This window comes from Syngnathoides biaculeatus, chromosome 1 (genome assembly GCF_019802595.1).
Source record: "Syngnathoides biaculeatus isolate LvHL_M chromosome 1, ASM1980259v1, whole genome shotgun sequence".
In the NCBI taxonomy this organism is placed as follows: domain Eukaryota; kingdom Metazoa; phylum Chordata; class Actinopteri; order Syngnathiformes; family Syngnathidae; genus Syngnathoides; species Syngnathoides biaculeatus.
Window position 1 is genome coordinate 15,163,384 of NC_084640.1, and position 23,071 is coordinate 15,186,454.

Here is a 23,071-nt window from a genome sequence, read left to right on the forward strand (position 1 = left end):
CATACAAACACATTCAAATGAAAGTTAAATTCAAAATAACAAAAGTAAATACTAAAGTAATACGTAAAAAAGTAAAATCTATTAATATGGCATGCTGAGGGCACGTGTTTTCATACAAACACATTCAAATTAAAGTAAGATTCAATTCTTTTCAGAGCTTTTTCTTTGTGAGAGAACTTGATTGAAAGAAGGTAGCATGGATTTCTTCTTTTTTTAATTGAAAAAAAATTGTATTAACCATAAATTTGAACAAACGATTAGACATGTTGGACAAATTGATTTCGTCACTCAGGAAGTGACGTTTAATTGTAAGGGCGGAAAAGGAACTGGTAAGGGCGGAAATCGAGCTGCTTGTTTGTGTTTTGCTTCCTAAGGGAGGTTGCGAGAAGAAAGGGAGGAAAACGTGACGGCGGAGCATTTCCAAAATCATTTCTTCATCCGCGACAGATGAGCGACGAATTCGTGCGGACGTCTGAACGCGTTTGACGTTCCAAAAGCGTCGTCTGGCTCTCAGGTTAGCCGCTTACATCACGTCACGTTCGTGTTTTCAAGCTCGCCCTGTCGCTCGCCTACTTCGGCTCATATTACTCATATATTTTTTTAATCACTATCACCCTTGTAAATATAATTAAAAAGAGACAAACACATTATCTTACATATCGTGGAACGTGTTTTGGTGTTTTACCGACACTTTCACCAGCTAGCGATTCCTGTGTGTTGTAGCTAGCATGCTAACGTAGCCACCTTTCAAAAGAAAAAAAAAACATTCGTGCGTGAAAAACAAAAAAAAAAATGAACTCATATTAAATGTTGAATTTGTTATCTTTGCTCAGCGGGTGTAACCAAACGTTTTATGACTTTTGAGCAAAGATAAGAAGCATATATTTTATCGAACAGATATTGCGCCGCTTATTAGTTACAAATAAAAAGTTCCCGTTACTTTAAAATGGCAGCGTGGTGCGTTTACTGTTAAAAGATCCGTAAATCTGTGCCGCCTGAGTCAGTATGTGGTTGTTGTCTAAAATGTATTCATAAATTGGGTATAAAATTTGAAAATTTGTCCTCCCTCATCATTTATTTTTTAACCTACACGCCATTGCTTGTACTTTGGATGCAACCATGTTAAAATAATATTTACGAGTACGGTGTATTGATGCCATGTACGGTTGTGGGGCCGATATCGGCCTTATTTCAAGGTATCGGGTACACGCACAAAAAAAACAAAACAAAAAAACAAGCTCTGCTCACCATGTCCTTGCGGGTTTGTTTTGACTGTACTGTACAAGAACTTGTACACTTTTTTTCGTTTTGTTTTGGTGCTGAAGGCAAGCCCGCATGAAATGGTTTATTTGGGCATTTAGCTGCAAATTGCGCCATAAATAAGTTACACAAGCGCTACGTGGTATGCGTACAGACTGTCGCATCTGTGTAAGAGGATCAAAAATCGTGTTTTGGGTTGTTTTTGTGTCATTTAACCACCCGCGCATGTTCCGCACATGATGTCAGTGTGTACTTTGTGGTACCAAATAGTTTGTAGTTCGTAGGAGAATTTAAGCGTCGGGCGTCCCGACTCGACGTCACTGAACCGAACGCCGTGGGAATTTCCCGTTACGACAGGTGCCCATCGCGAGCCGTGCGACCCGCAGCGGCGAGGTCATGGCCGGCAGGGGCGGGGCCACCAGGCCCAACGGCGCCGGCAAGATCTGCCAGTTCAAGCTGGTGCTGCTGGGCGAGTCGGCCGTGGGCAAGTCCAGCTTGGTGCTGCGCTTCGTCAAGGGCCAGTTCCACGAATTCCAGGAGAGCACCATAGGAGGTGAGCCGGAGGGGGGCCGGGTCGGGTCGCGGGCGACTTCGAGGTGGCCTTGCAAAGGAAATTCCGTGGAGCGTTATGTATGAAAATGGCACGTGTCCGGTGGAAAAGCAATTTGACGTGTTCTCTGGACCGCAATGAAGATTTCTCATTTTCTTTGAGAAATAATACGCCAACTTAGCCGTTATCTCTATGATATTTAATATTCATTGAAGTCAATTGCAATTTACCAAATTAATAGGACATTCTCATAAGATTCAGACATTTTCCTCGCAGTTAAAAAAAAATACTTTGTGTCCAAAAATGAAGATAGTCTCACATAATTATATATTTTTACTGAGGAGGTGGGGAGGATTTTTTTTTTTCTTAAGTGAGGTTTATCCCAGCATTTTGAAATTTTTTTTTTTGAGTAAAACGTCAGATTTTTTTGGTCTTTGGAAAACACGACCTTGCTAGTAGATCTGACTTTCATCATTGGCATAATAAAATGACGGAAATAACATTTTCTGGATTATTTTTTTTTTATCTCACTGTCAATTGGAACTTTATCTTTGGACAAAAAATTACTAGTATTTTTAAAAAATTTTAGTTTTCAATTCATTCATAAATTGGGGGCTGTTGCCACGATTTTAACAATAACAACAATATATATTTTCATAGTTGTAGTGGCCACATTGAAACACGAGATGTTTCCAAAGAAAGACGGTACACAGAGATTTCAAAGTTTTAATACCTTAGCTTAGCTTAACATAGCAACAACACGGTAGCACAAAGAGGGCTGGTTAAAAAAAAAAAAAAAAAAAAACATACCGGTAAAATAAAAAAAAAAAAAACAGCCACCGCAGCTACAGAGTAGCAACACGGTAGCACACCACTAACAGGGCCGGTTAAAAAATTAAAACACGTGCCTAAATCACTGAGACGCGGCAGCAACACGGTAGCGTGGCGCTAACAGGGACGGTTAAAAAAAAAAATGTACCGGTAAAAATCACTGAGACACGGCAGCAACTCAGCAGCAAGGTGCTAGCGGGGCGCTAACAGGGCCGGTTTAAAAACAAAAAACCATGCCGGTAAAAATCACTTTGAGGCGTGGCAGTAACACAGCAGCAACACACTAGCACAGCGTTAACGCTAGCGTGGCGCTAACCTGGCCGGTAAAAAAAAAAAAAAACGTACCGGTAAAAGTGACTTCTTTGGCACATATATTCCACCGGTCCTTTTCCCGAAAAAGACGTGCTCATGCTTATTTTACTCCTTCCCTTCCCAGCGGCCTTCCTAACCCAGACGGTGTGTCTGGACGACGCCACGGTCAAATTTGAGATTTGGGACACTGCGGGCCAGGAGCGCTACCACAGCCTGGCGCCCATGTACTACAGAGGCGCGCAGGCCGCCATCGTGGTCTACGACATCACCAACGAGGCGCGGCCGCTGCTCTCGGATTGTATTTTTTTTCTTATTAATAGCAATTTATGATTAAGATTTATTTTTCCCCAACACCTCAGGAGTCTTTTGCACGGGCAAAGAATTGGGTCAAGGAGCTGCAGAGGCAAGCCAGCCCCCACATCGTCATCGCCTTGTCGGGCAACAAGGCCGACTTGGCCTCCAAGAGGGCGGTCGACTTTCAGGTCAGTCAGTTGATAGTAACACCCCCCCCCCCCCCGCCCTTTTTGAGTATGCAAAGGCACGCTAAATGCTAACAGGTGTGTGCTAACTCTCATTGAACTTGACACAGCCACATATAAGAGGGTGTGCGCACTTATGCAACCACAATGTCACTTGTTTATTTTTCATCCCCAACAACTTTTTTGAGGTCAAAGGTTAAATTAGTGTCAAATCCAATTCTAGAAACAATGTGTTCCCAAAACCCTTGGTCGTTGGAGCAGGGGTGTGTAGACTTTTTATCGCCACACGCGTGCGTTTATCAAGGCGAGTTCTGGTCTGGCAGGACGCGCAGGCGTACGCCGACGACAACGGCTTACTTTTCATGGAGACCTCGGCCAAGACGTCCGCCAACGTCAACGAAATGTTTCTGGCCATCGGTGAGTGAAGAAATATGAAATATGTTTTCCCCCAAAAAATACTGATTTATCTTTTCATGTTGAAATTTAGAGGTCATGTGTGTACTTTTCATCACAATTTTATTTTATTTATTTTTTTTTTTGTCCCTCCGCTGCCAGCCAAGCGACTGCCCAAGACGGAGCCCCAGCCGGCGGGCGGCAACAGCGGCGGGCGGAACCGCGGCGTGGACCTGGCGGAGGCGGCGCAGCCCGCCAAGGCGCCGTGCTGCAGCAACTAGAACGCGGCTCGGAACGTATCGCCACGGTAACCCGTACGGGCAGCGGCGGCGGTCGCGGGACATTTAGGTTGCTTGCGTTGCTCCTTCGTTAATTAGCTCGCGCTAGCCGAGCCGTCGTTAGCGTCTAATCGGACTAAACGTCACGCGGGCCGAACCGCCTGCGATCCTAAAACCCGTCTGCTGTTTTTCAGTACGCGGGGGTGCCTTGACTTACGAGCGTCGTCACGGAACAGATGAAACCGAAAGGATCTCCATAAGAAAAATCGCGCGTTAGCATTTAGCTAACAGGAAGGCAAAGTGGGTGCGGTTCGGCCTCTTTATCGGAAGAATTCTTCACTATCTGCCAAACTGCGACAAAACCGCTAGCTCGCAATCATAACTCCAATTTTTTTTTTTTGTACTCTCAAGTCAAGAGAACGAGAAAAACTTTAGAATCGGATCACTTGTAAGTCGAGGCGGCACCGCGTTGATGATCGTTTGCTCTGCAGTCAAATTCGGCACACGCAAGGCGTGGATGAGCATTCGCTGCCCCCCGGTGGCTCCACGTCGCACCTGCAGGGACCGAAAAAATAAAAGCTCGGCGTCGGGACGGCCGACATTTTGGATCGCGTCTCGGCGCGTTTGCCTTTTTTGCTTCGACGCAGACTTTTGGTTCCCGCCCGCCGGACCTGACGACAACTTTAAAAAAAAAAAAAAAAAAAATTACAATATCTTTTAATATGTCGCTTCTATTCAGAGCCAGCGGAAAGTGCTTTGAACGTCAGAGGTTCCCATTTTAATGTTGTTTTTTTTTTTTTCCATATTTATACGTTATGTACCACTTTTTACACGCCTTGCACTAATGACTCACATGTACGTCATCGCGTCCTAATCACAGCCACTGACTTATGAATAAATCAAAATTGATACATCATATACTGTAAATAGGGTGTTGTCCATTTAGCGGTCACGTGATTTAAAAAAAAAAAAAAAGTTATTCTATGCAGGGGGTTTTCTTTTCATTTGTCTTTTTTTTTAATGCATTTTGTGTCTTTAACCCTCTTTTTAAAATAATAATTATAATAATAATTTTCAGCCTTGGCTTCAAATTTTGTTCAACATATACAATGAAAATATTTATATTTCTACGTTAATTGGAATGAAATTCACTTTAACAATTAAGACTTTTATAGTCTTAAGTCCAAGAATTTTTTTTTTTTGGGGGGGGGGTTAAAAGTTTAAAAAAATATGAAAAAAAAATCTCCCCTGCTACTGCCATTTTTTTCCCTGCCAGAGGAAAATAAAATGAAATCAGAACATATTTTGGGGGGGAAGATAAATCAAAAAATAATAATGCAACTTTTTTTCCTCTCGTGAAAATATTATCCTCCCTTTTTTTAATCCCTGGAACAAAGTCATAATTTAGAAATGTCAACATTTTTTTTCTTTGAAATGTGAAAGCATAAATGAAAAGGAATGTTATTGAACAAAATTATTTTAATAGGAGGGTCAATAGCAACCACATGTAAAAAAAAAAAAAAAAAAAATCATATAGGGTTGGAAATTGTATGTTCCTTCTCTCGTAAACAAAATTATTACAGCTAGACATTAAAAAAAGACATTTTCGATGCAATTTACAGTCCTGTTGTGGAATTAATTAATAAATACTGGAATATGCTTTGTCGAGTCATTTTACGCACGTTCCGACAAACTGAATGTGATGAGTTGTTTCCACACCTCAGCCTGAATCAATTTGAATTATTAGCATTTTTTTTTAAATAAATATATGGCTTTGAAAATAGCTTTTCCATTTGAAAATGTAATTTTTTATTAAAAACATTTTTATCAAAGTTCAAGTTGAATCTTGTAAATTCATACATATATGCTAAAATAGAGGTTTGCCATCATTTTGACTTTTTCAACAGAAAAAAACTCAATGACCGCGTTTTATCATTAATTTTTTCAATTTTTTTGAGGGTAAAAATAAAGAAATAAATTATTCACTTTTTCAAAATTTATTCATGGAGAATTTCTCTTTAAAACATAATTTGATGGGGGGAAAAAATACACCAATATTAAGCTTGGGAATAGTAGTTTTCTAATGTGAAGGAAACTTAAAAAGAATTTCCGGTAAAGCGGAGGTCACGTGTCCTGGGCAGTCAGGCGGCTTGACCTTGAAAGCGTCGCCCAAGCGAATCGGAGGCTGCGATTGGCTCGCTGGCCTCCTCGCTGCGCAGCGCCCCCCGCTGGCGGAAGATGGCAGCTTCCTCTTCACTGCCAAAAGAAAGATGAGCGAGCGCCATGTCTGATCCTCCTCCGGCGGACTAGCGCCGAGAGAGGGGCGGGTCGGGGGGGGGAGAGCCGCTCGACGACCACCGCCGCCGCCGCCGCCGCCGGGAGGGGGGCGGAGGGTCGCTCCCCCTTCCGTCGGGATTCGCCGCTGCCGCCGAGAGGCACGTCCATGGCCGACTGCAGCGCGGGCATCGAGCAGGGCTCGCCGGCCGTCGGCGCCGCGGGCTCGGCCCCGGCCGCTCCGGGCCCCGGCGGCGCCGACGAGGGCTCCGGCGCCGCCGGAGGCTCCGCGCGGATCGGCGTGAAGAAGGCGCAGCTCCGCGCGTCGCCTCGGCCCAAGAAGCTGGAGAAGCTCGGCGTCTATTCGTCCTGCAAGGTGGGCTCGCCTCCCTTCAATTATTTTTGCGATGAAGATGATGATTATTATTATTTTGTTGTCGTTGCGACTTGCTTGTCCGCATTTTGTTTTGCAAATGGGAGCTCGAAGCGAATTTGGAAGCCTCGAGCGCGCCCGCCGACAGCTTAATAGCAATATTAATAATAATAATAACAATAAGATTTTTCCAGCAGATTTCCCAACACGGGCCTTCCCTTCTGTGCAGGCTCCGTTTTCCAGTCGGGGTGGGCGGGTGTCAACATTGTGGGGGGGGGGGGGGTGGCTTTTACTACTTCCGCCACGATATACTTGGAAGTAACTTGACCTTCAGTAGTACTCGAGTAGTTATTGCGATTATTGTAATATTTTGTGCAGCGACGGCCTTTTGTTTTGACAGCCTGACAGCTGCTGGCGAGTCCAAAGTGGGCGGAGTTTGTTGTTGTTTCCACGCGCATGCTCAGTAGAGACGTTCCCCCCCCCCCCCCTTTCCGACTGGCCACTTTTCACCTGAGCGGGTTTCGAACTTGCTTTATTTAGCCACACGACGGCATCTTTGGTAATCGGTCCTTTGGAATTCATGATGGAAAATATGTGTGTGAACGCGCTGGGGGTGGGGGGGGGGGAGAACAGTAATAGACTAAGACTAAAAAGTGTATTTATTGTGTGTCATGTATTTATGATGACTCCCCAAGACCCTCATGAGGATGAGCAGCAAAGGAAATGCATATTTATTTGAGAGGTTTTTGTTGGTGTTAGCGCGGCGCTAGCGTATTTATGATGACTCCCCAAGACCCTCATGAGGATGGGCAGCAAAGAAAATGCATATTTATTTGAGAGTTTTTTGTTGGTGTTAGTGCGGCGCTAGCGTTAGCGTATTTATGATGACTCCCCAAGACCCTCATGAGGATGAGCAGCAAAGAAAATGCATATTTATTTGAGAGTTTTTTGTTGGTGTTAGTGCGGCGCTAGCGTTAGCGTATTTATGATGACTCCCCAAGACCCTCATGAGGATGGGCAGCAAAGAAAATGCATATTTATTTGAGAGTTTTTTGTTGGTGTTAGTGCGGCGCTAGCGTTAGCGTATTTATGATGACTCCCCAAGACCCTCATGAGGATGGGCAGCAAAGAAAATGCATATTTATTTGAGAGTTTTTTGTTGGTGTTAGTGCGGCGCTAGCGTTAGCGCGACACCGCATGAAAGCGTGTGGGGGAAAAAAAAGTCGCGGCTTGAAGGCCGGAAATTACGGTAAATTCTCCTTCATAATCTTACCTAATCACGTCACATCAGCCTGCTTATGTGCCGCGCAGCAAGGCAGCCGCCGGGTCTGTCGCGCTTTGACTGACGCCGTTGTCGCGGCAGGCGGAGGGCGCGTGCAAGTGCAACGGCTGGAAGAGTCCCAACCCGCCGCCGACGCCGCCGCGCAGCGAGCAGCAGCAGCCCGCCGCCGCCGTCGCCAGCCTGCACGAGCCCTGCCGCGGCTGCTCGCACACGCTCGGTGGGCCTCCCGACGGTCCGGAATCGAACCGTTGACTTGGAATTGACCGCGTCGGTCTTTCGTCCCGACCCAGGGGATCACGTGAGCCACCTGGAGCTGGTTCCCGAGGACGAGATCGACCGGCTGCTGGGCGTGGCGCTGGACGTGGAGTACTTGTACACGTGCGTCCACAAGGAGGAGGACGCCGACACCAAGCAGGTCTACTTCTCCCTCTTCAAAGTAAGGGCGCAAAGATGGCCGGAAAGCGGAAGCTTCACCGCGGCTGACGGTTTTTCGCGTCGCTCTCGCAGCTGCTGAGGAAGTCGGTCCTGCAGATGGGGAAGCCCACGCTGGAGGCGCGGGAGAGGCCGCCCTTCCAGAGGCCCAGCATCGAGCAGGTGGGCGTTTCCCGCCGAGCCGCCCGGCCGCGGTCGCTCTCAACGCCGCCGGGCGGGTGTCCTCCCGTTATAGGGCGTCAACAACTTCGTGCAGTACAAATTCAGCCACCTGCCGTCCAAGGAGCACCAGACCATCGTGGAGCTGGCCAAGATGTTCCTCAAGCAGATCAACTCCTGGCAGCTGGAGACGCCGTCGCAGAGGCGCCAGAGACTCCCCGGCGACGACACGGCCGGATACAAGGCCGACTACACCAGGTAGCGCCGCCCGAGCGGCCCTCTCGACTCGCTCTTCGTAAACGTTGGCGGCGCGCAGGTGGCTGTGCTTCTGCAACGTGCCGCAGTTCTGCGACAGCCTGCCGCGGTACGACACCGCGCAGATCTTCGGCCGGGCGCTGCTGCGCGCCGTCTTCACCGTCATGCGCAAGCAGCTGCTGGAGCAGGCCCGGCAGGAGAAGGACAAGCTGGCCCCCGAGAAGCGAACGCTCATCCTCACGCACTTCCCCAAGTCAGACGGAAAAGAAAACGCCGCCCGCCGAACGGCGGGGCCGAACGTTCAGCCGGTTCCGCTTCTGGTTTTCAGGTTCTTGTCCATGCTGGAGGAGGAGGTCTACAGCCACAGCTCCCCCATCTGGGGCCAAGAATTCTCGGCGGGGGCCCCCGGCGGTCAAATTCCCGTCCACGCAGGTCACTCGCACACTCGCGCCTCAATCCGTCTAAACAGTGGGGGGATACGGACCGAGCCTCGAATTGCCAGAATCCACATAAATTGACGCTCAATGCAGCGAAACCGCGAGTAGGCGGGCTTTTCTGTATCAATAAAAAAAATTTGTGATGAAGTAGTTGTACATATTCAGGTCAAAAAAGTACATAAAAACTACATAGGGGCATATTTGTGAGTCATCAAAGTTTTCCACCTGTGTGTTGACTCTTTAGTGGTCAGTGCGCCCCCAGTGGCCAGGCCCTTGTACTACAGCGTCAGCCCGGCGTCGTCCGTCGACCCGTCCGGCGGCGCCGCCAGTCCCGCCGGGAAAACATCCACGGCGCCGGAGCCGGCCGCCGCCGGTACGGCACACGGGAGTGCGACCGCGACGTCCTCGCCCGACACGTTGCCAGTCGTCGTGTTTTCCTTGCAGTGGGCGAGAAGCGCAAGCCGGCTGAGCCGCCGCCCCAAGAGGAGAACAAGCGGGCGAGAGTCCTGGGCGACATCCCCTTGGAGCTCATCAACGAGGTGATGGCCACCATCGCCGACCCCGCCGTCCCGGAGGTGAGCTCGATCAGACGAGTCCGGACTCCGGAGCGGGGGGACCTTAACGTTACCCCCGCTGCCGGCAGACGGGCCTGCTGTCGGCCCACTCGGCCCGGGACGAGGCGGCCCGCCTGGAGGAGCGGCGAGGCGTCATCGAGTTCCACGTCGTCGGCAACTCGCTCAACCAGAAACCCAACAAGCGGATCCTCATGTGGCTGGTGGGCCTCCAGAACGTCTTCTCGCACCAGCTGCCCCGCATGCCCAAGGAGTACATCACGCGCCTCGTTTTCGACCCGTGAGCCGCCGCGGCCGCCTCCCCCTCCCCGCCCCGGATCGACCCGCTTTGACTTCCTTTTGTCCCCTTTGGCCAGGAAGCACAAGACCCTGTCGCTGATCAAGGACGGTCGCGTCATCGGAGGAATCTGCTTCCGGATGTTTCCCTCGCAGGGCTTCACCGAAATCGTCTTCTGCGCCGTCACGTCCAACGAGCAGGTCAAGGTCAGACGAAGTACCGACACCGCCGTGACAGAAAATTGCGGAAAGAAGTTTTCTTCCCTGACACACACGCGACGATTCACTGACGTGCCAAATTCACTGGAGCGCCGACTAGTGGCGAGGAGGACTTACTCCATGTTACGTTTGCATAAGTGAAAGAAAAATAGAATCGAACTCGGGTCCTCAGAACTGTGAGGTGACCCAACGTGGCGCCACTCGGAGATCGTATTTGTAAAAATGTGTCGTGATTTTTACATTTTTTTGCCAGGGTTACGGCACCCACCTGATGAACCACCTGAAGGAGTACCACATCAAGCACCACATCCTCAACTTCCTCACCTACGCCGACGAGTACGCCATCGGGTACTTCAAGAAACAGGTAACACCCCGACCCCCCACCGCGGGGGCACTCGCTGACGCGCCTCGACCTCCCCCCAGGGTTTCTCCAAGGACATCAAGGTACCCAGGTCCAAGTACTTGGGCTACATCAAGGACTACGAGGGCGCCACGCTCATGGGTTGCGAGCTCAACCCCAGCATTCCCTACACCGAGTTCTCCGTCATCATCAAGAAGCAAAAAGAGGTGCGGGGGGGGGGGGTTGGGGGGGCGCACGCAACTCTGGTCTGCGACGCTCGCGCTGCGTCTCGTCCTCGTTCAGATCATCAAGAAGCTGATCGAGAGGAAGCAGGTCCAGATCCGCAAGGTCTACCCGGGCCTGTCGTGCTTCAAGGACGGCGTGCGGCAGATCCCCATCGAGAGCATCCCGGGCATACGTGCGTCACACCCCCCCCCCTCTCGCCTACTTTATTTCCTTGACCTCTGACCTTTTTGCGCCGCCCGCAGGTGAGAGCGGCTGGAAGGCGGCGGGCAAAGGGTGAGTGAGCGTCGGCGGCCGCCGCCCGTCGGCGCTTCCGCTTGTAACGTTTGGCGCGGTGGCCGCAGGAAGGAAGCCAAGGACCCCGAGCAGCTGTACGGCGCGCTCAAGAACATCCTGACGCACGTCAAGGTGACGCCGACCTCGCTGCCCCCCCCACACCCCCGTTTTGGTGCACGTTCTCAACCCCCCCCCCCCCATTTGGCTTGCCAGAGTCACCAAAACGCGTGGCCCTTCATGGAGCCGGTGAAGAAAACCGAGGCGCCGGGGTACTACCAGGTCATCCGCTTCCCCATGGGTCAGTCGACAAAAACATGAACAGTTTGGGTTTTTTTTGTTTTTTTTTTTTTTTTTTCCAAAACGCTGGCATTTTGAAAAAAAAAAAAAAAAAATCCACAAAATAACGCAGGCTTTGTTTGTTTTTTTTTTTTTTTTTTAAGTTAACTTTAAAAATATGCATTAATCACAAGAAGATTTTTTTTTTTTTTGCCGCCCTTCCTAACACAACCCCCCCCAGTGAAGTCCCCAGTGGGATTTGAACCCACAACCCTTGGTTTACCAGACCAACAGTCTAACCACTGATCTACGGAGCCTCTGGCATTATGACCGGCATAGTAAAGATGTGTAAATATTTTTATGTATTATCTATATGACTGTTTTTCAAAACATTTATAGTAAAAAGGTGAGAAAATTACATTTTTTTAACATCATGTAAAATGACCCATTTTTTTTCCCAAACAAATTAATAGTAAAGATGTATGAAGCCATTTATAATTATATATATATATATCAGCTTGTAGCAAAAAGGCATTTATTTTCCAAGAAATGTATCGTAAAGATGCGTAAATATTTGTATATATCATATTTATATTTTAACAATGTATAATAAGCCATTTTTTTCAGAACTTAACTTTATAGGAAAGATGCGAAAAAAAATCCTGCATGTATAATAAGCCATTTTTTCCCCAAACATAAATTGTAAAAATGTCCAAAAATTATTATTTTTTTTTTTTTCTTTAGCAGCACGCATCGTAAACCATTTTTCGCAATCGTGGGTTACTTTTTAATTCAGAGTAAAAAGGTTTTTTTTTTTTTTTTTTTTAAATCGTGCAAGTCTCGCTCGGGTGGTACCGCCAATCCTTGCGGCAGTCGCGATTGGATTCCCGCGGCCGCGTGCGTCAACATCTGGATCGTTTTTGTTTGTTTTGTTTTCAGACCTGAAGACGATGAGCGAGCGCCTGAAGAGCCGCTACTACGCCACGCGCAAGCTCTTCATGGCCGACATGCAGCGCGTCTTCACCAACTGCCGCGAGTACAACGCCCCCGAGAGCGAGTACTACAAGTGCGCCAACCTCCTGGAGAAGTTCTTCTACAGCAAGATCAAAGAGGCCGGGCTCATGGAAAAGTAGAGCGCCGGCGCCGCTAAAAAAAAAAAAAAAAAAAAAAAAAAAAGGCGTCCCCCCCCCCCCCGTACAAAAAAATGTACATAAAATGGATTTTGTTTGATGCAGGGCAGCCGCGTGACTATCAAAAACTGCACTTTTGAGTCTGTGGGCGTTTCCTTTCTTGACAATTTAACCGATTTTAAATTAAGTCTTAATTTATTCTCCGATCTATTTTTGCTGCAGATAGAGATTGACGACTTTATACTTTGTGCAATACCACGTAGGAATTTTTTTTTTTTTCTTCTTCCAGTTTTGTATAAAGGAAAAAAAAAAAAAAAAAGATGATTTTTGTAAGAGGCTCTCTTTGTACAGTTGGTTTTAACAACGCAGTATTAGTCGCTTTTACAGATGGAATAAAAAAAAAAAAAAAAACTAAAAAGCTTCTCGGAGTTTTGCCTTTTTTGATCCCGAACATTTCAAAAAAGTGAAAGTGCATAATTATCATTTTTTATGAGAACAAAAAGACGATTTTTGGAAACCTTAAATGTATGTAAGTAAATTCCATGCTTGTGCGAAGCCATCTTTGGGTCAATTTTTTAAGAAGGATGTGAAAAAAATAATTTTTTTTGAAAAAAAAAAAAAAAAAAACCATGTATACTAAGCCATTTTTTGGTGAATATGTATAAAAATTGCATTTGTTGAAAAAAAATGTATTGTAAAATCTGTTTTAAAACCTCAATCCTGTTTCAAAACTTTACATTTTTTAAAACATTAACCCTAATTTGAATCCCTACCGTGTTAAAATGACATCAAATTTTCATTATATATGTTTTATAACTATCATTTTATGGCACTCCTTTTTTCACATTTTGACAAAAATTACCTATTTAATGACATTTTTGGGCAAAATGGGATAATTTTTTTTTTTTTCCAAAACCACTGGTGGGGTTTCATTGCCAAAACTCATCAAATATGATTTCACATTTTAAAAAAACACCATGTATACGACACCATTTTTTGAAGGAAAAAAAAAAAAAGTTGTTAAAAGCTTCATCCTATTTTGAAACTTTGTTTTAAAACATTGACCCTCATTTGAATCCCTATCCTGTTAAAATGAAATCACATTCCATACTTTTTTAAAATCATATATATATATTTATATATAAAACTTATTATTTTATGGCACTCATTTTAGAGCAAAAGAAGTTTTGACAAAAATGACCCATTTAGTGACATTTTTGGGCAAAATGGGATACATTTTTTTCCCCCCAAACCACTCGTGAGGTTTCATTGCAAAATCTCATCAAATAAGATTTCACAACATATTCAACGCACTTCAAATTTTCTATTAGCAAACAATTTTTTTTGTGCACTTGCTGTATGAATTTATGGGCTTCCCACACTAATCGTGCCACTTTCCAGATTTGAAGTGTGAAAAATTGCAAATAATCTCCGCCTGGGTCGTTTGCCTGTTCAACTATGTTTATTAATTTGCTTCTGTAAAACATTGAATTATTTAAAAATGACGACTGTACAACATCTCGAAAGGACAAACCGTCAACGGCAGCCCACCGACGACTTGTTATTTTTGTCCGGTTTGGGGCGAGCGCCAGCGGACGCGCGCGACCTCTTGAAAATGGGCGAGCCCGGCGAGAGGAACTGCAAGTCGGTGAATTTGTCCCCGCGCCGGAGTTTCCTGCGAAATGAAAAATTTTTCTAATCTACGCTATCGGTCGGGCAAGAGCTTAGTCTTAAATTTGCGACGTTAACGCACGTGCTCAACAAGGGCTCCTTGTAGTCCACAGCCACCGTGCGGCGGCGCTCGCGGGCCGGCGCCGGCGTGGACGAGCGCGGCGCCTCAGAGGACCGGCAGAAGCGGCGGCCGGCTGCGGGGGGCGACACGTTGGTCACGTCACTCAATCGGGTCCGGACGGACGCGCCGCGGGCAGCCGAGCCGCCTGACGACGAGCGCGAGGACGGCGACGAAGACAGGACACGGGTAAGTGCTCGGCGATTCCCGGGGAAAAAAATGGAGGAGAGCGCCGACGCAAAGGCGACACCGCGTGGACGCCGGGACCGCGACGTACCTTTCTTGCGCTGAGACGAAGGAGGACGACGACGACGAGGCCCTCGGCGGAGGGGGTCCCCGAAACGGGACGGGACGTCGTCGACGGGCGTCGTCTCGCCGTCCGCCGGCGCGCTGAGCGGCGGGGGGGCGTCGACGGTCGTCATCTCGACGTCCGCCGGCGTGCTGGCGTCGACCCCGGCTTCTAATCGCAAAAGAAAGACGCGCAAATCACACAAACGCACGCTTGCATATATTGGACTTGTATTTGCCTGGCAAACATTGACACGCTTACTCATGTTCAAACATTCAAAGGCGGAAATTCACATTTATCGACTGACTCATGTACAGGGCGGACGTCCCTTTACTTGGATTTTGGCAAACTCTCGGCCGATCTCGCAGACGCGACGTCGGGCGACGACCGGTCGAGAAATCCGAGCGGCGGCCGTCGGCTTCCTCACGCAGTCGCTCACGTTTGAAAGATGTACGGGCGTGGCCGGTCATGCCCGCGGATATAAAGTTGCGGGTGCGCCTTCTGTTTGTAATTGTGAGTGCACCCATTTAAGAGCAGGAGGGGGCTGTCAGGTAAACTAGGACAGGCTGTGGTTGACGGTCCTGGATCAATTTTCATGTGCGCTGAGAGTGCGACAAGTGCGCATTTGCGCAGCTTCGAGGGAACATTGAAATTAAGGGACGTGTTTCAATATCTATGCATTTCTACTCGTAACTCATTTTTGAATGAAATGATTTTTCGTGCCCGACTGTGCAGATTTTAGTGCGCGGGTGGTCAAATCACAGTGACCGGAAACGCTCATCTGTCAACGTGCGCCGACTTATTCACAACAACTAAAAACCAAGAACGTGTAATAATGGAAACACTGACCGTGTTTGGCAGAACTCGTGTCCCATTGGTGGGTCCGCCTGCTGCGGGTGGCGACGGCCTCGGTGGTCTGGAGGGACGGGCGCCCCCGTTTGGTCTTCTTCCTGGGCACGTACGGGCTGTCTTTGGACTCGGACGACGGGGGCGACGGCGGCACGCCGGGTTCCGGAGCGGGCGGTTCCGGGTGGCCCGGCTTGGGCTTGAAAGGCGTGACGTGGACGGCCTCCTCCCAGTCAAAGTCATAGTCGTCATTGAAGCCCAGCGAGGTGTTGAGTTGCTGGGGGGGCGCTGCGCCGCGGTCCCGGCTCTTGGATCGCGCCCTCTTGGGGTTCTCCCAGGGCTTCTTCAGGGGGGCTCGCTCAGGCTTGCGCCCTCGCACCGGTGCGTCCGCTTTGGGCTGGGGCCATCGGCGCCCGTGTTTGTGGGCGTCCCCGGTCGGTTCGGGGTCTCGTTCGGGGACGCGATCGTCTTCGGCCGCCGTTACCGTCTCCCGGCGGGCTTCACTGGACGCGGGGGGTCTCGAGACCAGCGCCTCGCCGACGGACCCCCAATGTCGCACAAGGTCGGATCGCCTCCCCCTTTTCGTCCCTCCTCCGTGTCTTCGGCTCACCTTCGCCGTTAAGGCGAATGCGTCTAATTCGGGCTGGGCGTCCATTTTAAGAGAATCTGGAGACATAAAATCAAAATGTCAGAAAAGCTAAATAATTTAGGAAAACCAATAAAACTAATTTTATTTTAATTCTAATTTGAAGTAATTAACTTATTTTTATCCGTCAAAATGTTTCTCAGAATAAAAAAAATATATATATATTTCAAGGCTTTAATGCCAACACACACACTGAACTGAACTACTGGCATCAGTGCAAGTGTAGCATCTGTGAAGACGTGTGCGTGCGTGTGTACCTGCACAAATTGGGGAGACCCAACAGGCGGCGCTGTTCTCCTCGCTGATGCTTTCCCGTCTAAGACAAACCCAAACAGTCCTTATCACGAAACACCGAATCAATAAGAAATACCCCCCCCCCCCCCCCCACAATAACATCAAATCAAAAGGAGACGCACCTTAGTGACTCCACATCGACTTCGGCGGGCAGCGCCGACACTCTGACCTGAACCAAAAGACGGGCGCGTGTTTGAAAACGTCGCCGTCGAACGCCACGAAGACGCCGCGGCTCGGTCGTTACCGGCGGGGGGGAGGCAGCGGGGGTCCGCCCGGCTCGCAGCGTCCTCTTGAGCAGCTCCCGGTGGAGGGCGTCGCGCTCCGCCAGCAGCTGCAGGACGTGCGCGTTGGCCTGCTGCACCTTCTTCTTCTCCGCTTGCAGCGCCAACGCCAGCGCCAGGTTGTTCTGCTGCACCGCCTTCAGGAGGCCGCCGGGCGCGGCGCCGCCTGACGCTGCTGCAATGGTGAGACAAAAATTAAATACAATTCTAAAAAATACGCTAAAATGCGACATTTTCTTGAAAAAGTACAAGATTTCATGAACTATTTCGGAAAATAGAAATCATGTATGAGCAAACACATAAAATACAGCGCAATATACAGTTAAATAAAATGCAAACAAAATTTTAAAAATAGAAATGAATTTTTAAATGTAAGATTTTTAGCTTTAAAAATACAAATTTGATTATTTTTTTTAAATTTGCATTCTAAACCCATTCTCAAAAAGTGGAATGAAATTTTGTTCTTATGCACACTTGAATGACAAAGTAAAAAAAAAAATGTACAATATATACAATTATGTATTATTTAAGTAAATAATAAAAACACCTTACTTTTAAACCATGATAGCTGATAAAACCTCAATTGTTAAATATACAAAATCTGTCTTTCGGCTATGTCTGGTAGGGGTCGCTACAGAGTGACATCTCAGATGAACGCTCATATTAATTATATAAACAAAATCTAATAAAAAAAAATTGGAGTGTAACAGCTATATATATTTTAAGTTTTATTTTCAAATTAAAATACAATCGATAAATGTAACGGAAAACAGACTGAAAATGTACGACACATGCGTTATGAGAAATAATAAATGCCAGAATTTAAGCCAACGATACCGGTCCCGGCGTTGCCGCGGCTCGGATGGGCGAGTCTCGATCGTGAAGTCCTGCCGGTCGCCGCGACCCGGGCCAACTGTTTGCTGCGCTTCTCCCTCATTTTCTCCTTAATCTCCTCCAGAGTGCACCCGACGGGCTTTTTGGGCAGGCGCTCCCTCGCCATGCTTCCCCGCTGGCGACCGACAAAACACAAACAACGACGATGAACAAAACGAAAATGGCCGCTCGAACGAGTCCACTCCTCCGCCGCTACCTCGCGTTAGCGTCCCGCAAACGGGCGACAAAACAGCTAGTTTCGACAAACAACCTACAAAATGTTGTTCGGATCACCATAATTCGGTGACATTCAAAAAAAAAAAAAAAGTGGAAGCTTTATCCGGGCAAGCAACGACACAAAAAAAGTTCGAATGTTTGTCGCGTTAGCAACTACTTCTTCTCGCGCTTCCGTGAGCCACCGCTCGAAATTCCTGCCACGATCGCTCATTGGCTACAAGGGAATCAACGTCACTTCCGCGTAAACCGACAACTCGCGGCGCTGAGCTTACGTCATTGGATGGATCGCAAGGAAGTTCGTCCCATAAATAATCTTTGGTACTTTTAATATTAGTCTTTTCCATTATATGTTTCACTTATTTGATTTAACAGCTGAATTTTGATCATGTCATCCATCCATCCAATTCTCACAATGCTCAAGAAAAAAAAAAAAAAAACGAATCGTAATGTCAAAATTACGTGAAAAACTATTTGCTGTTATGAGGGGAAAAAAAATGTAATATTGCCCAGGTAAAGCTGTAAGATATATGGAAAAAAAAAAAGTGATGTGGGCGGCGGGGTGAGAAAAAAAATCCTCGAGAAGATCAAATTTGCACTATTGGTAAAATCATTTAAAATAAAATAAACTACTTTACATGGACTTTTGTAACGAAAAAAAATATATGTACACACTATAATAAAAACAATCTGAAATTGTTTTTTATAGAGGCACTCAAAGTGTTACAAGACTGATTTACAATAAGACTTCAAGACAAAAGTATTTTTCAAGAAAAAAAATCAGTTGACAAATCTGGTACACAAAGCGACATTACACTAATGATAATTATGATTACTTTAAATTACAGCGACTGGCTAATAACTTAAATTAACAATAATGGGAACATTAGACTTCATTTGTCCACGCTAAATAGATTGAATATTATTATTGTTATTATTATACATTTTGACTTGTGGGAAGAATGATTTTTAAAAAAAAAGAAAAATGAAAAGAATCTTTGTTTGAACTTAATTTATTTCAAATTATTGTCAGTGCTTTTTTTTTTTTTTTTTCGACAACTTTACAACGAAAGCTGAGAGCAGAATCCAAAATAATTTAAAACGTGCCCTGGAGCACCCAAAATGATGTCGTCACTTCATTTCCGTGGTAATGCTCAAACTTCAGCGATTTTAACGGTACGAACTGCTACAAATTTTGTATCGTGAATTGTGAGTAAATAGATGTTTACTATAAAACTTCAGATAACACAACGTACGCGTTTTTAACAATTTACCCGACTTTGCCTTTAGCTGGCTAGCTTCATGCTAACACACCACTTGTAAACCTTTGAACAACTTTATATGTTAACAAGAAGCAGACAGATGTTAAAACACTCACAGGCATATACTGCCCCCTGGTGGCCATAGCGCGCACACCTGAGGGAGCAGCGGAGTAGCACAATGCCCATTGAATAACAATATGTAAACTTGAATTCTTTTCACTTTTCACCGTATGTTTCATGTAGAATACTGTGGAGCTCCATTTTTTTAAAAATCTAAAAACATTACAAAATTTTGCGGTACTGTTTTTGGGACACGGGAACGGATCAAAAGCATTTTCATTCATTTCAATGCCGCAAGGTGATTTGCAACACAAAACGCTCGCGGGCTATAGACCGAGATGGTCCTTTTTTTTTTTTTTTCCTCCCTCTCTCTTTTACGAGCTACTGCAGCATCGCTTTGGCTCCTCCTGGGCCTCGGCGCCGACCCGGCTCGCCGCCGCCGACAGGGTGACGGCGCTGATGGACCCGCGCGTCACCTCTCTGCTGGCCACCTTGCGATGGATCGCTTGCGGGGAATCAGAAAACGATTTAGAAATAAAGGCGGGCGGACCGGTAGCGAGGCGCAAAGAGTACCCGTCAGGACGTCGATGAAGGCCGCCTCCACGTTGGTGGAGTCCAACGCCGACGTCTCCATGAACATCAGGCCCTTGCTCTCTGAATGAGGAGATCGGTAGCAAAGAGGATAAACGCAGGAACGGCGCAAGAGTACGCGGAGCGGCGGGCGCCGACCCACCGGCGAAGGCCCCGGCCTCCTCGGCGGGCACGGTGCGCATGTCCCGCAGGTCGCTCTTGTTGCCCACCAGCATGACCACGATGTGGGGGTCGGCGTGGTCGTAGAGTTCCTTCAGCCAGCGCTCGGCGCTCTCGTACGTCAGGTGCTTGCTGATGTCGTAGACCAGCAGGGCGCCCACGGCGCCGCGGTAGTAGCTGAGAGGATTCCGTTAACTTTCGGGTCATCCACACTTTTTTTTTTTTTCTCCTTATGATTTTTTTTTTCCCCCCTCGAACGTTACGCGTTTGAGTCTCGTCATATTCCATCAGCGCTTCTGTGTGCTACTTTTTACTCACAAGATTTTTTTTTTTTTTTTCTTTCTGAACATATTTGCCTAAATCACATTTGGGCTAAGATGAGCTTTATGATGTCTCTTTTGTCATATTATTTCAACTCTCAACCTTTTGATATTTGCTTGAAAATTAAGATTTCTTGTAATAGTGCATATTTACTGGAACTATTTTTTTGTCTCAAGAATTGCATCTTTAGTCTTGTACGTCATGTTCATTATTTTTTCTTTAGAATTTCTGACATAACTTTTTTCTGTATTTAGTCCTGTCATTTTGTGAAATTTATTATATATATATACACACACACACACAAACATATATTATTATTGGAACTATTTTTTTTAATTGCATCTTTAGCCATGTACGTAATGTTAATTTTTTTTCTGTAGAATTCCTGACATAAATCACGTAACATTATTTTTCCTGTATTAAGTCCTTCCATATATATATATATAGACAGGAGTAGAAAAATAAGATAAGTGATAAGAAGAAATAAGAGAATAATAATATATAAATATATATATCATTATAGGAACAATTTTTTTTCTTGACAATTGCATCTTTAGTCACGTATTTAATGTTCATTTTTTTTTCTTTCACAATTCCTGACGTAAATCACATAACATTTTTTTTCCTGTATTAACTGATGTTATTATATTTATATATGGGCAGGAGAGTAGAAGAATAAGAGAATAATAATCACACAATGATATTTCACATTTTGTGCCTTATAAGTGCCAATGTTTTCCTTGAAAAATAAAGACTTGAAATTCAGAATCAAAAACTTGTTTTATGAAGTGCAACCCCCCCCCCCCCCCCCCCGAGAAAATGTGCCCCTCCAAAACACACCTTGAATTTTTGTACGAGGTGACATTTCCCAGCGTTTTTCTAGACAACGGGGTACTCTGTACTGTGTACACGCGCGTGCTTGCTTGCTCGCTCGCTCGCTCGGTTCGGTACTCACGCCGAGGTGATGGCCCGGTAGCGCTCCAGGCCGGCCGTGTCCCACACTTGCATCTTGATGGTGGAGTTGTCCAGCTGGACGGTGCGCGTGCTGAACTCCACGCCGATGGTGGTGCGGCTGTCGTGGTTGAACTCGTTCTTGGTGAAGCGGGTCAGCAGGTTGCTCTTGCCCACGCCGGACTCCCCGATCAAAACCACTGAGGTGATACGAAAGGAGACGGTTCGGCCCAGATGGAGACCGAAGATGTTTTGCTCGGGTCTTTTGAGAAAGTATTTCAAAAATTCATCCTAACGTTGAGATTTAAGAACAAAATCGCAAAAACCTGTTGTTTTGAAAGGAAATGTGCAAAAATCAAAGAAATTCCAATGCAATATTACAACTTTTCTTATTTTTCTTTAATTTGTTCAAAAACAGCTACAAAAAAAAAAAATTGGGGGGGGGTAATTTTTTTATATTATACAAGTCATGTGAGGGGAAATTTAGTCTATAAAAATGCATTTTGTAGGTATAGCATTAATGATAATTTCTGACATTTTGAGTTATGTGTAAAATCATGCGATACAGACTCAATGCTCATAGATTAAAAAAAAAAATTTAAAATATTTTGTGTGCATTTAACCACATTTGATGTCCATTATGATGATTCCAATGATAGTATCGGGGATTTAAAAAAAAAATAAAATTAGAGCTATGATAAAAAAAAAAAAAATTAAAATATTTTGTGTGCATTTAACCACATTTGATGTCCATTATGATGATTCCAATGATAGTATCGGGGATTTAAAAAAAAAAATAAAATTAGAGCTATGATAAAAAAAAAAAAATTTGGAGGGGGGGGGTATTTTACTAGTCCTGTGAGGGGAAATTTAATTGAAAAATGCATTTTGTAGCTATCAAATAAGAATGTCAACGATAAAATCTGTAAAATCATGGAGTGCAGGTTCAATGGTCATGATTCATTTTTTTTTTTTTTAATAACACTTCCTTGAAGGCAATTGCAATTATTTGTGCGCATTTATCCGCATTTGATGTCCATTTTGATGATTCCAATGACTGCATCGCGGATTTAAAAAAAAAAAAAAAAAAAAAAAAAAGGAAAAATGTCCTGTTAATTTCACACACCTTGGAACGTAAATTCACACGTCAGCGGACTCGAACTCGGTCCAATCACAGCCGTTCAAAGAGTCGGCGCGCACTCACCTTTGAAGACAAAATTGTACGAGTCATCGGACCCCATCCTGCAATCGCTCGCTCGGGCTGCCTCCCCGACGTGGCGCCGCCAGACATTAGAAGCCCCCCGGACAGACGAGGAAATGCATCCAGTCGCCCTCGTCGCTCTCCGCGCTGAGGTGGAAGACGGAACCGGTCCGACCGCATCCGAGCGCTTCCGGGCTGCCGGTGGATGCGGAGGGGCAGAGTTCGGCCTGCCCATCCCCAGTCAGCTGACAGGTGGAACCGGTAGAACCACAGTTTTTTTTTTTTTTTTTTTGGGGGGGGGGGGAGAGAAGACTCCACCCAGACTGGGTTAGGATGGCCCGACAGGTGCACCTGCCGGGACCAGCGTGGTGGACGCACCTTGATTCGTTATGACGTCCATTGTCACACGGGGAACTAGTTTTATTCAAACGTTTGCGCTTATCTGATGTCTATTATTGAACCCCCCCCCCCCCCTCGCCCCCGCCCATCCTTTTCCCACAAATAATGCTCAAGTACAATAGCATAAAATTGCAATTGCATATGTAAACCACACGAGGGCACTGTTAGCTGCTGCTTTCGGTTGAGTCTTTTGTTTCTGGTCATTTGGATTAAGCTAGCTGCTATTAT

General features: G+C 46.2%; 4 protein-coding genes across 8 annotated transcripts; 2 read left to right on the forward strand and 2 right to left on the reverse strand.

Moving 5' to 3' along the window:
- Positions 1-309: 309 nt before the first annotated feature.
- On the forward strand, positions 310-5,030 carry LOC133501741 (ras-related protein Rab-5A-like). Its single transcript, XM_061821661.1, has 6 exons — positions 310-514; positions 1,618-1,813; positions 3,078-3,229; positions 3,313-3,435; positions 3,756-3,849; positions 3,988-5,030. The coding sequence occupies exons 2-6, from the start codon at positions 1,657-1,659 to the stop codon at positions 4,104-4,106; spliced, it is 645 nt and encodes a 214-aa protein (XP_061677645.1). The 5' UTR covers positions 310-514; positions 1,618-1,656; the 3' UTR covers positions 4,107-5,030.
- A 146-nt stretch (positions 5,031-5,176) lies between these two features.
- On the forward strand, positions 5,177-13,046 carry kat2b (K(lysine) acetyltransferase 2B). 3 transcript variants are annotated; one of them, XM_061821622.1, is made up of 18 exons: positions 5,177-6,753; positions 8,114-8,249; positions 8,323-8,468; positions 8,540-8,626; positions 8,700-8,881; positions 8,940-9,131; positions 9,207-9,310; positions 9,560-9,688; positions 9,760-9,890; positions 9,959-10,167; positions 10,244-10,370; positions 10,636-10,746; positions 10,806-10,949; positions 11,026-11,140; positions 11,211-11,241; positions 11,310-11,373; positions 11,455-11,539; positions 12,457-13,046. In XM_061821622.1, exons 1-18 carry the CDS (start codon positions 6,547-6,549, stop codon positions 12,648-12,650), a joined length of 2,394 nt encoding a protein of 797 aa, XP_061677606.1. In that variant the 5' UTR covers positions 5,177-6,546; the 3' UTR covers positions 12,651-13,046. The 3 variants fall into 3 exon arrangements, with proteins under 3 accessions (XP_061677606.1, XP_061677589.1, XP_061677596.1); XM_061821605.1 differs by having other exon boundaries at positions 8,940-9,310; XM_061821612.1 differs by having other exon boundaries at positions 8,940-9,310; positions 9,760-9,854.
- Positions 13,047-14,090: 1,044 nt separating this feature from the next.
- Positions 14,091-18,180, reverse strand: sgo1 (shugoshin 1). 3 transcript variants are annotated; one of them, XM_061821584.1, is made up of 9 exons: positions 17,883-18,179; positions 17,630-17,801; positions 16,756-16,967; positions 16,634-16,680; positions 16,475-16,533; positions 15,575-16,237; positions 14,714-14,896; positions 14,401-14,584; positions 14,091-14,322 (listed from the first exon to the last, which is right to left on the reverse strand). In XM_061821584.1, the coding sequence occupies exons 2-9, from the start codon at positions 17,790-17,792 to the stop codon at positions 14,184-14,186; spliced, it is 1,650 nt and encodes a 549-aa protein (XP_061677568.1). In that variant the 5' UTR covers positions 17,793-17,801; positions 17,883-18,179; the 3' UTR covers positions 14,091-14,183. The 3 variants fall into 3 exon arrangements, with proteins under 3 accessions (XP_061677568.1, XP_061677576.1, XP_061677560.1); XM_061821592.1 differs by having other exon boundaries at positions 14,401-14,512; positions 17,630-18,180; XM_061821576.1 differs by having other exon boundaries at positions 17,630-18,179.
- Positions 18,181-18,822: 642 nt separating this feature from the next.
- Positions 18,823-22,660, reverse strand: LOC133501733 (ras-related protein Rab-25-like). The gene is made up of 5 exons (XM_061821648.1): positions 22,448-22,660; positions 21,248-21,443; positions 19,955-20,148; positions 19,795-19,875; positions 18,823-19,726 (listed from the first exon to the last, which is right to left on the reverse strand). Exons 1-5 carry the CDS (start codon positions 22,482-22,484, stop codon positions 19,596-19,598), a joined length of 639 nt encoding a protein of 212 aa, XP_061677632.1. The 5' UTR covers positions 22,485-22,660; the 3' UTR covers positions 18,823-19,595.
- Between the last annotated feature and the right edge of the window lie 411 nt (positions 22,661-23,071).

Coding starts and splice junctions, on each gene's coding strand:
- LOC133501741 (XM_061821661.1), top strand. CDS start 1,657: ATGGCCGGCAGGGGCGGGGCCACCAGGCCCAACGGCGCCGGCAAGATC. Junction 1,814..3,077: donor CCAGGAGAGCACCATAGGAG/GTGAGCCGGAGG, acceptor TTCCCTTCCCAG/CGGCCTTCCTAACCCAGACG. Junction 3,436..3,755: donor AGAGGGCGGTCGACTTTCAG/GTCAGTCAGTTG, acceptor CTGGTCTGGCAG/GACGCGCAGGCGTACGCCGA.
- kat2b (XM_061821605.1), top strand. CDS start 6,547: ATGGCCGACTGCAGCGCGGGCATCGAGCAGGGCTCGCCGGCCGTCGGC. Junction 10,168..10,243: donor ACGCGCCTCGTTTTCGACCC/GTGAGCCGCCGC, acceptor CCCTTTGGCCAG/GAAGCACAAGACCCTGTCGC. Junction 10,747..10,805: donor TCGGGTACTTCAAGAAACAG/GTAACACCCCGA, acceptor ACCTCCCCCCAG/GGTTTCTCCAAGGACATCAA.
- sgo1 (XM_061821584.1), bottom strand. CDS start 17,792: ATGGCGAGGGAGCGCCTGCCCAAAAAGCCCGTCGGGTGCACTCTGGAG. Junction 16,238..16,474: donor GGTCTCCCCAATTTGTGCAG/GTACACACGCAC, acceptor TTATGTCTCCAG/ATTCTCTTAAAATGGACGCC. Junction 14,323..14,400: donor AAGGAGCCCTTGTTGAGCAC/GTGCGTTAACGT, acceptor TTCATTTCGCAG/GAAACTCCGGCGCGGGGACA.
- LOC133501733 (XM_061821648.1), bottom strand. CDS start 22,484: ATGGGGTCCGATGACTCGTACAATTTTGTCTTCAAAG. Junction 20,149..21,247: donor TACCGGGCCATCACCTCGGC/GTGAGTACCGAA, acceptor GAATCCTCTCAG/CTACTACCGCGGCGCCGTGG. Junction 19,876..19,954: donor GGAGGCCGGGGCCTTCGCCG/GTGGGTCGGCGC, acceptor CTCCTCATTCAG/AGAGCAAGGGCCTGATGTTC.